A 14,355-nucleotide genomic window follows, 5' to 3' on the forward strand; every position below is an offset into this window, starting at 1 on the left:
GCCATCTGGAGAGGCCGGCATCCGGCTGCATCTGCCGGTCTCAATGCGCAGCTGTCGCCGCACATTAGCAGATGCAGGCGAGGGGCTCACAGCTGGCCCGGTCGCCTCGACGAGAGACCCGAACCGGGATAGACTTCGTTACTTTCTTTCACGAGCGGACGAGGAAGAAATTCGCCCGAGCTACTCCGAATTACCGCTCGTTACGTACGCGAGCGCGAAGACCGATGCTGCCGTCGTAGCGATTCGTTATCGGCGTGTCAGTTATTATTGATAAAACAACGTCGCTCGCTATTATCTCGATAAGAAACCGAAGTCGGTCTCTTTTCGTCGTTATATAAACGCACATAATCGCCTCAATACCGTTCAACGCGCCTATCCACGAGCCGGCGATAAATCTGGGTCATCAGCAAGCCACCGCGGGACTTCATATTCACTTTCTCATTACGGTCTTATCTAGTCGTTAAAACGCTCGTTCCCGCTGAATCGTTCAACGAGAGATTATCCTCCGACAATCCCGATTTCTCGCCCTCCGATAACCGTAGAGAATTATGTTCGCGCAAGTTTTTCCCCAAGTGCCTCCTCGAAAATATAACCGCGCGATCTCACCGCGACTCTCTATCCAGCGCAAAATCGCGCAGCGACGAAGGTCGACGTTTCACGAATCTTCTCCCGCTCGCTTACTCGCCCGTCTCTCTTTTTCGAGAGTCATCTACCACGCACGCGTTCGTCCCAAGGTCAGCGAGTGTTCGCGTGGGAATGCCTCGACCAGGCGGCGAGTGTACGGGCCTATTATGCTATACAAACATGATTAACCGTATTTCCCATGTCCGCTCCGAGCGGACTGGATCGCGACGAGCTTCGCGGCGGAGAACCGAGCTCGAAAGTTCCACGCTCGGCTTCCCGGATAATCGAAGCCGTCTTGCGTCCGTTCCGCAATTGAACGTAACGCGAGTACAAGTAGGTCATCTGATGGTTAGACGACTGGATGATTGAAACGGCACACGAACTACTTGAAGAGATCGGATCGAGTCTGACGACAAGTAGGGCAGAGATTTGCGTAATCTCCGAAGACGCTCCGGCGTCGAACTCGCCTGAAAGTAGTCCGTCAACGTTCTCCGTAGACGAGGATCACGCGGTGCGTAGCCGTTAAATATATCGGGGGGGGGGGGGGGATGACCCCGAGGACTCGGCGAGCATCGCTTGGAAATTCGTGCGATGACGCCACTCGGGAGTCGAGTAGCCGCGCGTTGAACGGGAACGGCTCTGCCTCGAAGCGGTAGAGGCGAGGATCAGCGAAAAACGATCGTAGTCGAAGGTGACGTGCGTCGCCCGCGGCTGTGTACGCGTCGGTGTCGAATTTCTATGAAAGGCACGTAACGCCGATTGGAGAACCAAGGCGAGATAGACCGCTGACTCGAGCCCCGTTATGTTCCCTGCCCGCCGGGAAACGCTCTCGCCTTGGCTTCGATTTCCCATAGCAACAGGGAAACAACGCTATCGGATAACGTCCCGAAGTTTCCTTCGTTCGCTCAGCCGCCGGGGCTAATGTTACGACTTCTGCGCCGCGAACCGGAATGGGCAAGGGCGAGTGTGACGTTTCGCGTTTCCGCGCCGAAACCTGGTAACGTCGTTTCCATGTGAAATAATCGCGTGTCGAAATTCTCATCGTCCGACTAGTCACGCGACGCGTTATTCAACTCCCTGGAAGCGCACGAACGTGTACGAGGTGCGAACCGGTTTCGAGGATAGGAAGAGAGAGACACACAGAGAGTCCATCGAGAGAGACCTGCTCGGATCCTACCTGCTGATCTTTACGCTTACGTGCTTCGAAGCTATCGGTGACGCACACAAGTTTCCGCGTGTGTCTTTACGCTATCCCTGCTAACTTTAGATTTCCACAACGGCAAGACGTGGCGTTTGAAAGACGAGACGTTTCACCCGACAAACATCGGCGATTTTGAAGAGCAATCGACAAGTCCACGTTTTACTATTTATACCGACTCGACGCAGAGAACTGTAATAATCTCTCGATTCTCGCCACTTCTTATCACGAGATACGGTGGTGTCTCGCGCCAAGTATAGGCGTAGCTAGAACCGCGCGCGCGCGCGAGATCGACCGTGTGTAGTTTACGCGAGTCGACAGGCCCTCGGATTTTCGGTTCTCAACAACGGTTGATCCGACGAACTTCTAAGTTCGCTCAATCGCGATAGCTTAGACTCGATTTGCGTGATAAAAGTGTTCTTACTTTTCTCTTGGCCACGTCGCGTTTGCGCGAAAATAATAGAAAATCTCGCGATCGGAGGGGGGGCAGTTGTTTACCACAATCCGCCGTTAGGTACCGTTACTGTCATTTTGCGCGAAGCTATCACCGAGGATAAGATACAACTGGCTATATATCGTGCTGCTTTACGGCGCGAAACTGACACGAGATATTTGGATCTCGTGTTGCTCCCCTGGTCGGTTGCGGGCTGTCCTCCTCGCGCTGTCGTACTCCTTTCGGAGGAGAGAGAGGCCGCAGCGTCGCGCGTCGCGAGGCCAACGAAGACGAGACGACGGGGAACGAATGTCGTGAAGCGATTATAGGAAACAGATTGCGGCTGGCGCGACGAAGGAGGCGCGCGCGTGCGCGCCCGCGATCGGCTCTCGTCTTACGTCAAGTCTCGCGGCGTCGCGACGCCACGCTAAGAAAGGAAACAAAAGATAGAAAGAGATACACAAAGAACTTAAGAGTTTAACGGAAAGCTCTACATGCTCTGGTGGAAAATGAAAAAAAAAAGCTCTTTCAGAGACCGTGCTACACTTGAACGCACCGGAATCTAGGTTGAACCACGTTATCGACAACGAAAGAAAAAGAAGCTCCGCCCCGCCTGCGCAATAGGCACATAATAATTACACGCGCACGCGTGTACACGTCATCGAAGCTCTTATCAACGTACTCGCGCTCGTGAATGGGCCATTGTCCGTCGTGTCAACGTCGCGAGAAGATGCGTATCATTCGCTTCCACTTGGAAATTTTCCACGTTCGCGGGGCCCACTCCAACGCGAGTACGCGGCTGCTTCCCGCTCCGCTACGGTCATGAATCCTGGGCATTTGCGAAACCTGCGCTTCAGGCCGCGGAAACGGCTGTACGGGGAGGCCGGCGAGTTGGGCAAATTACGAGTGCCTATTGTTACGGGGGCCGGAGACGGATGGAAAATGATGAGGATGAGCCTACCTTGTGAGTCGCGATGAGCCTGTGCGGCCTCCTGAGCTGCTAGGAAAACCTCATCCGTCGTCCCGGTAGCTCCTGCCGAGCCCACAACGCCCCCCGCGTTACTTCGGTCACCGGTAACGTGCCATGAGCCAAGACCTGCTAAAATAAACCATCGCCCGGTAAATTTCCATGTGACGCTCGCGCGGCTCCTCGCGGGAACCGTGTGCCGTCGAAAGGAGAGACTCGTCGCGCCTCGAATTACCAATTAAATTGAAACAGATATCGGGACTGATCTCGCGCGAATCGCGAGGAATCCTCGCTTTCAGGGAACTGACTCCGCGATCGGCGCGTCAAGCGAGAATAAAAACATCGTTTTAGGAATGAAGAGGGGTACTTTATTCATAAACTCTTCGAACGGGGAACAAAAATATTGGGACACATGTATGTATATGTAAGACCGACCAAGAAATTACGCAGCGAAACACAGGGCTTCACACGATCGGAAGGACTCCCTTGTACAGCGGGAGTGCGTGAAATACATTCATATTATACACGATATATCCCTAGTCATTCCTCTATATTCGTGGCTCGTTACAGCAAGTAATATTTGGCAAGTTACGTGAAATACACCATAACACATCCGCCCCGCAGATCGTGCTCGCACACTCGTTCGCGTGCGGAACAGCCGCGCGAAAACTCTCTTACCCCGGTTACCCCTCGCCGGCGTCGCTCGACTCCGAACGTAGTTCAATTCATCCTTTGTCTCGTTTTAAGGGAACGATTGGAGGGAGACAACGGACGATTGGCACCAAGGTCGAAGCCGAACGACGCCGGAGGGAACCGGCGTCAAACGACCCAGCTTAAATAGTCTACACGTAACACTTAAGAAACAAAGAAATAATACTGACGGTTTCAGAGTAACTTTAAGTTGGAATACTTTGTACATCGACTCGCGCCGTACTTGGCGCACGTGCGTCACTCGAGTATCGTTAAACGACTAGTCTGTAAGTGATTCTTGTCGGAGGTTCGCCGGGTAAAGTGAACAACATCAAAGTGCGAACGACGGAACAAGTCTCCTTCGGCAGCGCCGTGCAAGAACCGTGTTCTCTAAAGTGAACGATCTAAGAACAGACGGGACCCAAAACAAAGACTAGAATAGGGCTCTCCATTTGAAACAGAAACTGCAACTAGGCGTGATATCGGCGTTGCTATTAACGACCGTCGTTGATCGGGCTCGACGTTGAAAGAACGGTGCGTGGTACGGCTACAGTATCGGCGCATATTTCGCACGCGCACACTAAGTCTGTCCAGGCTGGACCGGGGTACTAGGGGGCTGCTGTCTCCATCTCCTCCTGACGACGTTCAATTTTTTCAAATAGAACTGCAGCGTTGAGCGATTAATGCCGTACATCTCGGACGCCTGAGTGGTGCTAACCCCCTGTTGCAATATCGCCTCCAGGGACATTTTAACCGAGTCTAAGCTATACTTTCTGCCCTGCTTGTTCGCCAGCGATTTAAGCAACGCGCCTACGTCAACGTCCGGGCGCGGCCGCCTCATGTTTGGCACTTTTTTACATTCGAGGAAATGGGAGGCCCATGGGGCACCGCCGCCACCGCCACCGTTACCACGACCGCCACCGTCACCACTACCCAAATTCCCTCTCGACCGAGACCGCGCTCCCGCCCCCCCACCTGCAACGAGGAAACCCAAGCTAGTGTCGGCCAATTTGTTACACGTCCCGTGTTCCAACAGATAACAAACAAAACAACGAAACGGAGACTGCGCGACACCGAGACTACTCGTTCAACCCGCGCAAGCCCTGCCTACTTGCGATTCAGCTTGAGAAAATTCATCACCGCGGCCCGGCAATACTCCCTCCCGCGAGACTCCCCCGTGTTCAAGAATCACTGTCCAATCGTGTACAGACGTCAAGCTCCGCTTCGGTCCAAAGAAACTTTTTGGACCGAAGATTCGCTACTGTCGACTCTTTCCAGAGCGTATATAATTTTATGCAAAATGCAAATTGGTACTCGCTATATGCATAGCCTTCGTATCATCTTGCATGCGGGGAGCGATGCGCAAGTTCAAATGTACTATTACAATTCGCATTGCCTCTAAGTGAGAAATAAACGCCCTGCGTCTCGCTACGACAAAACCAAAAAGAAAATCATAAGTGACGAATAATACTTGAAACTTACCGGGGTGCTGAGCGGGGTCATGGGACGGTCCAGCTCGGTTGTTGTCCTGTTCCATATCATTAAGATCGTTCATATCTTCGTCCAGCGTCAGGTCTTCGACGCCCTCCTCAGCATCCTCAAGGTATTCAGACTTTGGCTCGATGAGATTATCGTTTGGCTCGGGTTTTTCGAGTGGCAGCTGGCAGGAGACATTAACACGCGTTAGAAATGTCGCAAGAGCCTCTCTTTACGCAAGAGAACGTTAATCCAATAAGATAACATTGTCTCGAACTGTTTCCACGCTGCAGCGGTAAGGAAAAGATATAACCAAGGCAGCAGGATAGAGAACGATTTTTCTTTACCAACGAAGCGAAAGAAACAGCGCTTTCGGCGACAGCCTCTACTATACCGTTGGCAACGTAAACAAGGAAAGTAAATAGAAAAAAACCCCCCACGGAAGAATTCGCCGAACGCATTTTTACCTGTAGCATCTCGTCGGCGGGTTTCGTCAATTGCGTCATTAAAGCTGACCTGCCGAGAGAGTCTGTCGTGTCTGCGTGTACCTTCTCGTCTGCCACTGGCGCGATACCAAGCGCCGGTACACCCATTTGCTGAGGCATGTCGCTGGAATTCGATGCGTCCTGGTTCTCTATCGTACTGTCTTCGGTTAGACTTCTTCTTCGAAACCTCTTTCTTTTTCTTGATGTTGGACTTTGCGAACCTTCCCTGTGGGCGAGAAGAGGAAGGTACGTCAGCGATAATTTTTTTTTTCCCAAGTCGGTTGTACAAACGTTAATGGGATTGCTCCACCGCGGAGCCACTCACCTCGAGGACAGGCCTTTCGACACCTGAGGACTAGCCGAATCCTCTGGCATATCCCCCACGGAACTTTGCGCCAAACTCTGCCTAGGAACTTTGTTCTTTTCTATCGTCAGACCGGAAGACGCGTGTGGAATGTCTAACGACGGTGCTGTGGGTTGTGAGACGGACTTCTGTGGCCTGGACTCCGTCTTACTACTGCCAGCAGTTTTACTTTCCGAAAGGCCCTTAATTTGCAGAGACTCAGCGGCTTTGAGGAGTGCTGCCAATTGGTCTTGGGAAATGTTTACTTCCCCTCTGTACATATAATCCATCATTGCCTTAAGTTCTTTGAATTTAACATCTTTGAGTATGAAGACTGGATGCTTGTCGTAGTGTTCGCTGAGGAGGCACTGCAACATAAAAGACACGCAATCCCTTCAGACAAACTGCCGCGGTATCACAATTATACGATACAAGCGATTAGCTTTCCTCGATTTATGCTAAACGCGGATGGCTTACTTCCTGCGCCTCGCGACACACGAGTGCGCCGCGAAAAGCGCGTTAAAATATGAATATTACTCGCGAGAGGAACGCGTGGACGGAATTATTTATTCAGCGTCGCCGATCTCTCGCGCGTCCCGTGCCGTAGCCGAGAGCGCGAAGCGCCCGCATCTGGGGCGAGCTAAGATCTACGCGCGCACGCATATAGAAATATCGCTAGCGTGTTATTAATTTTCATAGAGCAGCATTCAATTATTGCGACAGCCGCTCTCGGCATCCCCACCCATATTAGGGTAAAATCCCAGGGCAAGTGCCCTGGAAATCAGCCATCTTGCTTTCCTTGTATTGATCAAGAGGACCTAGGAGGGGGGGCTTCAGGCTCTGGCCCCCCCACTCTCCCCCACCGCACCCTCCTACACTCCTGCCCAGGCAACGTTCAACAAGCACGGCCATCTTGTTTCAACTTGAGATCCCCCCCCTTCTGTACCTCGCTTCTCAACAACCTATCTCGCTCCCTCCCGACGTGTTTCGTATTGATCTAACCCGACTGAACCGACTGGACAAAGGAGCGCGGGGGGGGGGGGGGGAGAGCTTCAACGGCACGCAATTCGTTACGTTCCCCAAGTGCTCTCCTAGATGCAAATTCTCGTAATTTTCACTCGTGTTGGCGCGCCAGCGAGTAACTGACGACCAACAGAATTTATTACCAGATTATCGATAAAATTGTGTCAACGTCGTTCTTTAAATTGCCGCAGTTACACGCCTCTCTACTTTCAAACGCGGGCAACGTTACTCCACAAATTTATTACCGCGGTAAAAGGGGGGGAGAAAAAACTTGCGCCCGGTTGTACCGATCGACAAATTCAGCGGAGGCGCAGAGGGTACGACGATTCGCGCGGTCGGTGTCTCGAAGCGAGGGGAACAAAAAAAATCGCTTCGCGGCGCATTCGGGCGGTCAAGTAAAGACAAAACGTCTGGCTCACCTCAAAGTATGGACTGCACGCGGAGAGGACTACTTTGTGGGCCTTGAGAGTCTTCCCCTCCGCCGCCAAGGTGCAGTCGACCAGCGTCCCGCTTTCGAGGAGTGTGTCGAAGTTTTGTATGAGCGTACTTTGGTGGTTGTTCCACCTGAGACAGAACTGCTGGTCGTCCTCCATGGTAGTTCTGGCTTCGTTTCCTCGTTCCTGCACAGATGAGAAAGAGCGTGGATGAGCAAAGCGGACCCGGGGGGGTCACGAGCGTAGCCGGGACGGGCGTGAAACCGGATAACGTACGAGTGCGGAACCGTCGTCGTCGCCGTCGCTCTCTCTCGTTCTCGCGCCGTCTCTTACCGCGCTATCGGTCGACCGAACCGACCCGACGCTATCTCGTCCTCCCGCGACCGATTATTATCGCGCACATCGAGCCGCACGACGTACCCGCGAAAGTACGTCCTCTCGACCTGCGAACCGCCCGGATAGTCTCTCACGTTCCCGTCTCCACCGTCCCTTTCCCACTCTCTCCCTCTTTCGCACGCAGCCCTCGCGGGAGGACGACGGAGGCGAAAGCTCCGCAACGAAGCGCCGAAGCTTCCAAAATGGCCGTGCGAGCGATGCGTCGGCCAGATCGCTCTTCTGGCCTTTTCCTTTGTGCGTGTCTGGTAACGGTAATGGACCGCCTTGGTGGGGATGGTGCAGGAGGACGCGCAAGCACCGCGCACGCGCAGCTGCAACGTCCGGGCTGCGCGCACGGCTTGCGCAACGAGCGCCGCGGAGGCCCCTGGGACTCAGGGGCGGCTGCTGCTCCCGCGGCCGCCGCTGGACCCCCCTCCAGACCAGGTTTTCTCACCGCGACCGGATTTTCGTATCGGATTCTCGCCGCGATAGATAATCGCGAGGTAGACGGCGCGGCGAAGACGAAGACCCCGCGACGAGAGCCGCGCGACGGAGGCAGAAAAGTCGACGGAGCGAAAAACTCAACGTGACGCGACGCTCTCGGAGGAGCTCGCTCACTGCGACGAGCGGCCGAGCCGATCGCGGCGACCCGCGGCCCACATCGTGCGCGTTTCGCGTCCAGCCGGGACACACGGCTCTAACCCGATTTACGTCAGCGCGCGATTTACATTGGCGGCGCGCAATAAATACGGAAAATCGATCACGCGGCTCAGCGACCGCCGACGTAGGCGGGGAACGAACGCCGCGCGAGGGTGGGGGGCGAGGGGGAGAAGAGGAGGAGGAGGAGGGTTACCGTACACGCAGCAGGACTGGAGCGCGGTGCGCAGTCGCGAGGTGCTGCACGAAGACGGAAAGATGGAAAATAAAAAGAGAGAGAGAGAGAGAGAACGACAGAGTCGTTCCTCGGCCTGCGCGCGATTGCGTAATCTATTTATATTGTTATCTCGCGCGCGCGGGCGAACGCGTTACGTCAGGCGGTGCCGAGCGGCGGCGTATGCGCGCAAGAAATAAAAACAAATTGTTGACAGATAATCCTTCCCGAGCGCATACCGTGCGAGCGCGCGCGCGCGCGCACGCGCCAGGGACGTGAGAAGAAAAAAGCGCCGGCGGGAGGGGAGGGACCGCTTCGCGGCGACGCGAGAGCCGCCTCCCCGCCCCGCGAAGGGAGCTGGAAACCGCGAGAGCCGAAGAGAGCGGAATACGTGGAACGCAATATGGCGGTCGGCGAGGTCGGGCCCGGGACAAAATGGCGGCGGGTGGAAAGCTCGCGGGCGGAAAACCGCGGCGCGATCGATCCGATCCCGCGACGCGACGCGCTGGCGCGCGCGCGCGCGCGCGCCCCGACCGAATTCCCCCGCGCTCGTGCGTCGCGTCTGGACAATGGCACTGAAATCGCAAACGCCACGCCACGGCGCGCGGGAAATTGCCATCCTCGCGGCGGCGGAGGAGGCAACGTTACCGCGGGTACGCGACGCGGCGTCTCGCCAACGGCCCGAAAACACTCGCCATCTCACGGACCCGCCCGCCGCGCCATGTCGCCCGCCGATACGCGACGCGATCCCTCCCGTCGCCCGCGGTCGGGCGACGCCGTCACGCGCGGAAATACGTGTGCGACGCGTATCACTCACCTAATAAGGGAGATATAAAACAATCTAATATCACAGCAATGGAGTCGGTGAAAAGTGTAAAACAGCGTGGAGCGTCCAGGCCCGGCGTCCGCCTCGTGCGCTGCCCTTTTCAACAATGGCGTGGCTCAACGCCTTTCAGCTCGGCCGCCGCGGATCGCCGCGGGAGGGCGCAGACGTGCCCGCGGAGCCGCCGGCGCGGCGGCGCGGCGTCCCGGTGCGAGCAAGAAGGAAAAACAGGAAAACGGCCGGCGCATGCGCGCCGCACGGAAATTCGTTACTGCGACGTGATTGAGAATAGCACCGACGCCGCCGAGGCCGAATTACGGAGCGGCGTCAAGATGGTCGCGGCGGCAACGGCGGAGGCGGCGGTGGCTTCGTTTCTCAGCGAGCATCTCTCCCCCCTCCCCGCCCCGGGAGAATTCGCTTCCCGCGAGCCCGCGGAAGGACGGTTCCTCCTCCTCCCGCTCGGCCGCCGAGAAGAAAACGAACCCGTCGCGACGTCGACCCGTATCGATTCCCAATGCCGTGCTTTGCCGCGGCACCGAGCTTCCCCGCGACGGCCCCGACTTGGTCGGGGAGCGCGACGCGGATCTTAGAAACTCGCCCGAGGCAGCTTCAGGAAATGGGGGATCGCACGATTCGATACCCGAGAGAACTCCATTTCCCGAATCTCGCACGCGCTTACGTGCCCAACTGCCGCGCGCTGTATCTTGACGGCGCGGGGCCCAGGCTGGTATTACATTTGTCGTACGCCAAAATCTTTTTTAGGCGAGTCGATTGGCCGCAGGATAGTAAAATTCTCTAGTATCTAGAAATTTTCTACTCGGTAGCCAATCAACGCGCTTGAAAAATTTGTCGCGCGCCGAATCTTTTGAGCGAGTCGATTGGCCGCGGGATAGCAAAATTCTCGAGTATCCAGAAATTCTCTATTCAGCAGCCAATCAACGCGCTTGAAAAATTTGCCGGTGACAAATGTAATATTAGCCTCGAGCTGGTGTTAATTTGCCGTACGCCAAATCTTTTAAGCGAGTCGATCGGCTGCAGTAAAATTTGTCGTGTATCTAGAAACTTTCTATTCAGCAGCCAATCAACGCGCTTGAAAAATTTGTCGGTGGCAAATGTAATATTAGCCTTAGGCTGGTATTAGTTTGCTACCGCCAAATGTTTCAAGCGTATCGATTAGCCGCAGGATAGAAAATTTTTCGAGTATCTAGAAATGTTCTAGCTTGTAGCCAATCAACGCGCTTAAAAAGTTTCTGTAAATAGTACGCTTGGGCCTAATCTACACAATGTGCTCTCTGCGTCCAGAAACATTTTGTAATCCATAAATACGTTTAAAAAATTCGCGCAGGTTGATAAATTGTACGTTTCCTGATAGCACAAGTCTCAGTTATGTCTCAGTTATGTTGCAGACATTGAAACGTCTTTGCAACATAACTACAACATAACTGAGATTTATGTGCTATCAGGGTTGCATAATCGTACACTGTCAATCAACTTTTTTAAGCGTTTCGATCTGTTTATACAAATAGAATGTTTCTAGACGCCGAAAGCACACTGTAGATCAGGCTTCAGGGCACTGTTACGTTTGTCGTACAAGTTTTTCAAGCGCGTTGATTGGTCGCACGATACAGAATCCCCAGATGCTCGACAAGTTTACTACAGTGGAACCAAACGACGCGCCTGAAGAATGTAACACCAGCGTTCGTGAAAAAAAGGAAAAAAAAAGAGGAAGAGAGCCGTGTCGTTCGATCCCCGCGTATCTACTATTTCCGCGAAAAGCGAGAACTAATTGTATATTTACAACAATCGCGATATCAACGAGAGAAATCGGCGAGTTGGCAACGTATTACGGTTCTATAAATACTATAATTGATTGGCGATTACGATCGGAAATAAGTGTAGCGCGGCGATGAAAAAAAAACACGAATTAAAAGTCAATTACGCGACCTATGCGAGTGCGCTCCTGTGGCTTTTTTTTTTAATCTCGACTGTGCTAATCACGGGGAGACCAGAATGCGAGAGAACGTTTCTAAAAAAAAAAAACGATTTCAACGTAAGCGGATTCTTACGTTTTGCATTTACTCCTCCACAAAGCTGAATATTGCACGTTGAAGGACAACCGGCGTAAGAATGTCGCGCGCTCGGGGGAAGGGGGGGGGGGGGGGACAGGAAAAAATTGTATTTCGAAAATTGCACGTCGTTCCGCGCGACCGCATCCCAATCGACGTTCGCCGTTTGTTATCCCTCGCCCGTTGTTACCGCACAGCTCGATTCTCCCCATTACGTCGCGATTGCGCCTCGCCGTCGTTGTTTATTTTATTACGCGTTCGATCCGACGGGTAAATAAAGCCGGGACGGGATCCGATCGTATAAATTCTCGTGCGTTGACTGGAATGCCAATAAAAGCCGTTTAATTGCGGTAATAAAGCGGACGGAAACCGCTAGCGTGTTACCGGGACCGTCGACACCGCGCGCCCTTTTGTCCTCGGCACGGCGTTACGTCCCTTTACGTAATCTCGGTCGAGGAGACGACGATCCTCGTAGCCAATCCGCGCTCATCGCCGCTCGGTCGTCGCGAGGCGACGTCGGGCACGCGAGAAAAGTCGCTCGACCGAAACGACCTGGGGGTCAATTCTGTATATTACGCCATAGTGAAAATGCTAAAAGCTTCTTCTAACTCGCAGGCCTTGCGATCAATTCTGTATCTCACGATATAGCGAAAACTCCAAAAGTAAGCGGCTTCTTCCCTTGAACGGACAATTGAAGATAGAGTCGCTCACTTTTTAGCATCTTCGATGCAAAATTGACGCCATGGAGGTCAATTCTGTACCAAAACTGTAGCGAAAACTCCAAAAGTAAGCGGCTTCTTCCCTTCAGGGACAATTTAAGATAGAGTCGCTCACTTTTTAGCATCTTCGATGCAAAATTGACGCCATGGCGGTCAATTCTGTACCTAAACTGTAGCGAAAACTTTAAAAGTAAGCGGCTTCTTCCCTTTAAGGGACAATTTAAGATAGAATCGCTAACTTTTTAGCATCTTCGATGCAAAATTGACGCCACGGCGGTCAATTCTGTATCTAAACTATAGCGAAAACGCCAAAAGTGAGCGACTTCTTCCCTTGAAGGGACAATTTAGGATAGAGTCGCTCGCTTCTTTTTCACCACCTTCCTTGCATTTTCGACATGGAGTCGACACCCCCCTCGCCCCGTCTACGCCGAATCGAGTCGACGGGCGAGAAACCGCGGGGCCGAGTTGATCGATTCTCGCGGCAATTGCGCGCCTGGCGTCTGGAAATCTCACGTCGCGGGACGCCGCGTCATGGCGGACGTCGCCGCGCTTTTCTTCACTCCCGACGCCCGTAGCAGCGTCATGGCCGACGCGCTTTCCCGAACCTCGCATAACCGCGACCTCGATCACTCTTCTATATTTAGCGGCTGTCGAAACGCCGCGGCAGATACGGCGGCGCGCGATATGCAACGGAACGGGGCATAATAACGCGATAAACGGCGCGACGACGCGTTCATCGCCGCGGGGCGATAACGCGAGGACTCGCGATTACGTAATAAAAATTAAAAAATTACGTCAACCCCCCCCTCCTGCTAACCGCCGTGGATTGTTCAGCGGTCGCCGCCGGGGAAAACGGAATGTGCAAACAATCGCCGCTCGCGTCGCCGAGACGCGACGCAGCGTTCACGCAATTCACCTAGCAGTTTGCACGGGCGAGCGAGATCGCGGTTGCAGATTCAGGCGGGACGGAGACGCCCATCGCGCTTCGCGTCAACGGGACAGTTTCTCGGACAGGCAGCGGAATCCCGCGCGTCCGCCGCGCGCGGCATTTTTATCGGACGGTCGCCAGGCGCGCAGCGGCCACCGGTTCGACGTCGACGTCGTCCCGGATGCACCCGGGCGACACCGGCGAGGGGGGCTCAGCGTCGCGGCGACCGGCCCGCGCGTAATGGCCGACCTCGCGCCGTTCGCGGGCGAGACAAAATGGCGAAAAACCCCCGAAAAAGTCCGCGGAGGGAAAAGCCGTTCACGCGAGTCGGACGGAATTCCTCGCGGAGACGCGAGCGCGGAACCGGGGAGACGCGCGATTTCGCGGCGACGGCGGCGGCGGCGGCGGCGGCGGCGGCGAGAACGCGCGGCGACATGGCGGAGCGCGACCTGGTTTTCCGCGGAACTTTCCACCGCGCGCTCGGCGACAGCGAGGGCCGCGGAGAGACGGAGGCGCGGACGGACGAAAGAAGCGAAAACATATGGATTTTGCTTGCCTACTCACCTATGTATTGGCACAGTCTAAATATCACAAGAGGACGAAACTGGGGGGGAAAAAAAACTACGCGTCCACTCCTCAGCGTGCACTATCCGAGCGTCATGGGTCCTTTTTACACAATGGCCGTGCCGCGCGGGTACGCGCTTACGATCGATCAGTTTCTGCGGGAGGGCAACGCCGCGCGGCGCACGGAAACGGTGGCTCGCCCCGGTCGCAGCGCTCCCTGACGCGGCGCAGAACCCGCCGAATCGCCTTCTGCGCATCGGCCGACAGCGGCGGCGGCGACGGGGGGGCCGGGGGCGGGGGAGAACCCAGCGCCAGGGACGGCGCGCGAGCGTCACG

At 54.8% G+C, this 14,355-nt stretch overlaps 1 protein-coding gene across 4 annotated transcripts in view; it reads right to left on the reverse strand.

The window, feature by feature from the left end:
- The window catches only part of LOC105569997 (transcription factor Ken-like), a 40,341-nt gene extending 26,150 nt beyond the window's left edge, over window positions 1-14,191 (reverse strand). Inside the window, exons 1-6 of one of the 4 annotated variants that reach the window (XM_012026902.1) lie at window positions 14,020-14,191; window positions 7,659-7,859; window positions 6,199-6,584; window positions 5,856-6,099; window positions 5,395-5,572; window positions 3,217-3,354 (exon numbers count right to left, since the gene is read on the reverse strand). In XM_012026902.1, the coding sequence (XP_011882292.1) occupies window positions 3,217-3,354; window positions 5,395-5,572; window positions 5,856-6,099; window positions 6,199-6,584; window positions 7,659-7,832 (1,120 nt within the window). In that variant the 5' untranslated portion in view covers window positions 7,833-7,859; window positions 14,020-14,191. Of the gene's footprint in view, window positions 1-3,216; window positions 3,355-5,394; window positions 5,573-5,855; window positions 6,100-6,198; window positions 6,585-7,658; window positions 7,860-7,949; window positions 8,160-9,736; window positions 9,880-14,019 lie in introns of those variants that run through there. The other 3 variants (XM_012026904.1, XM_012026901.1, XM_012026903.1) reach the window with 3 other exon arrangements.
- Between the last annotated feature and the right edge of the window lie 164 nt (window positions 14,192-14,355).

This window comes from Vollenhovia emeryi, unplaced genomic scaffold (assembly GCF_000949405.1).
Source record: "Vollenhovia emeryi isolate VEMERY1.0 unplaced genomic scaffold, V.emery_V1.0 DF939122.1, whole genome shotgun sequence".
In the NCBI taxonomy this organism is placed as follows: Eukaryota; Metazoa; Arthropoda; class Insecta; order Hymenoptera; family Formicidae; genus Vollenhovia; species Vollenhovia emeryi.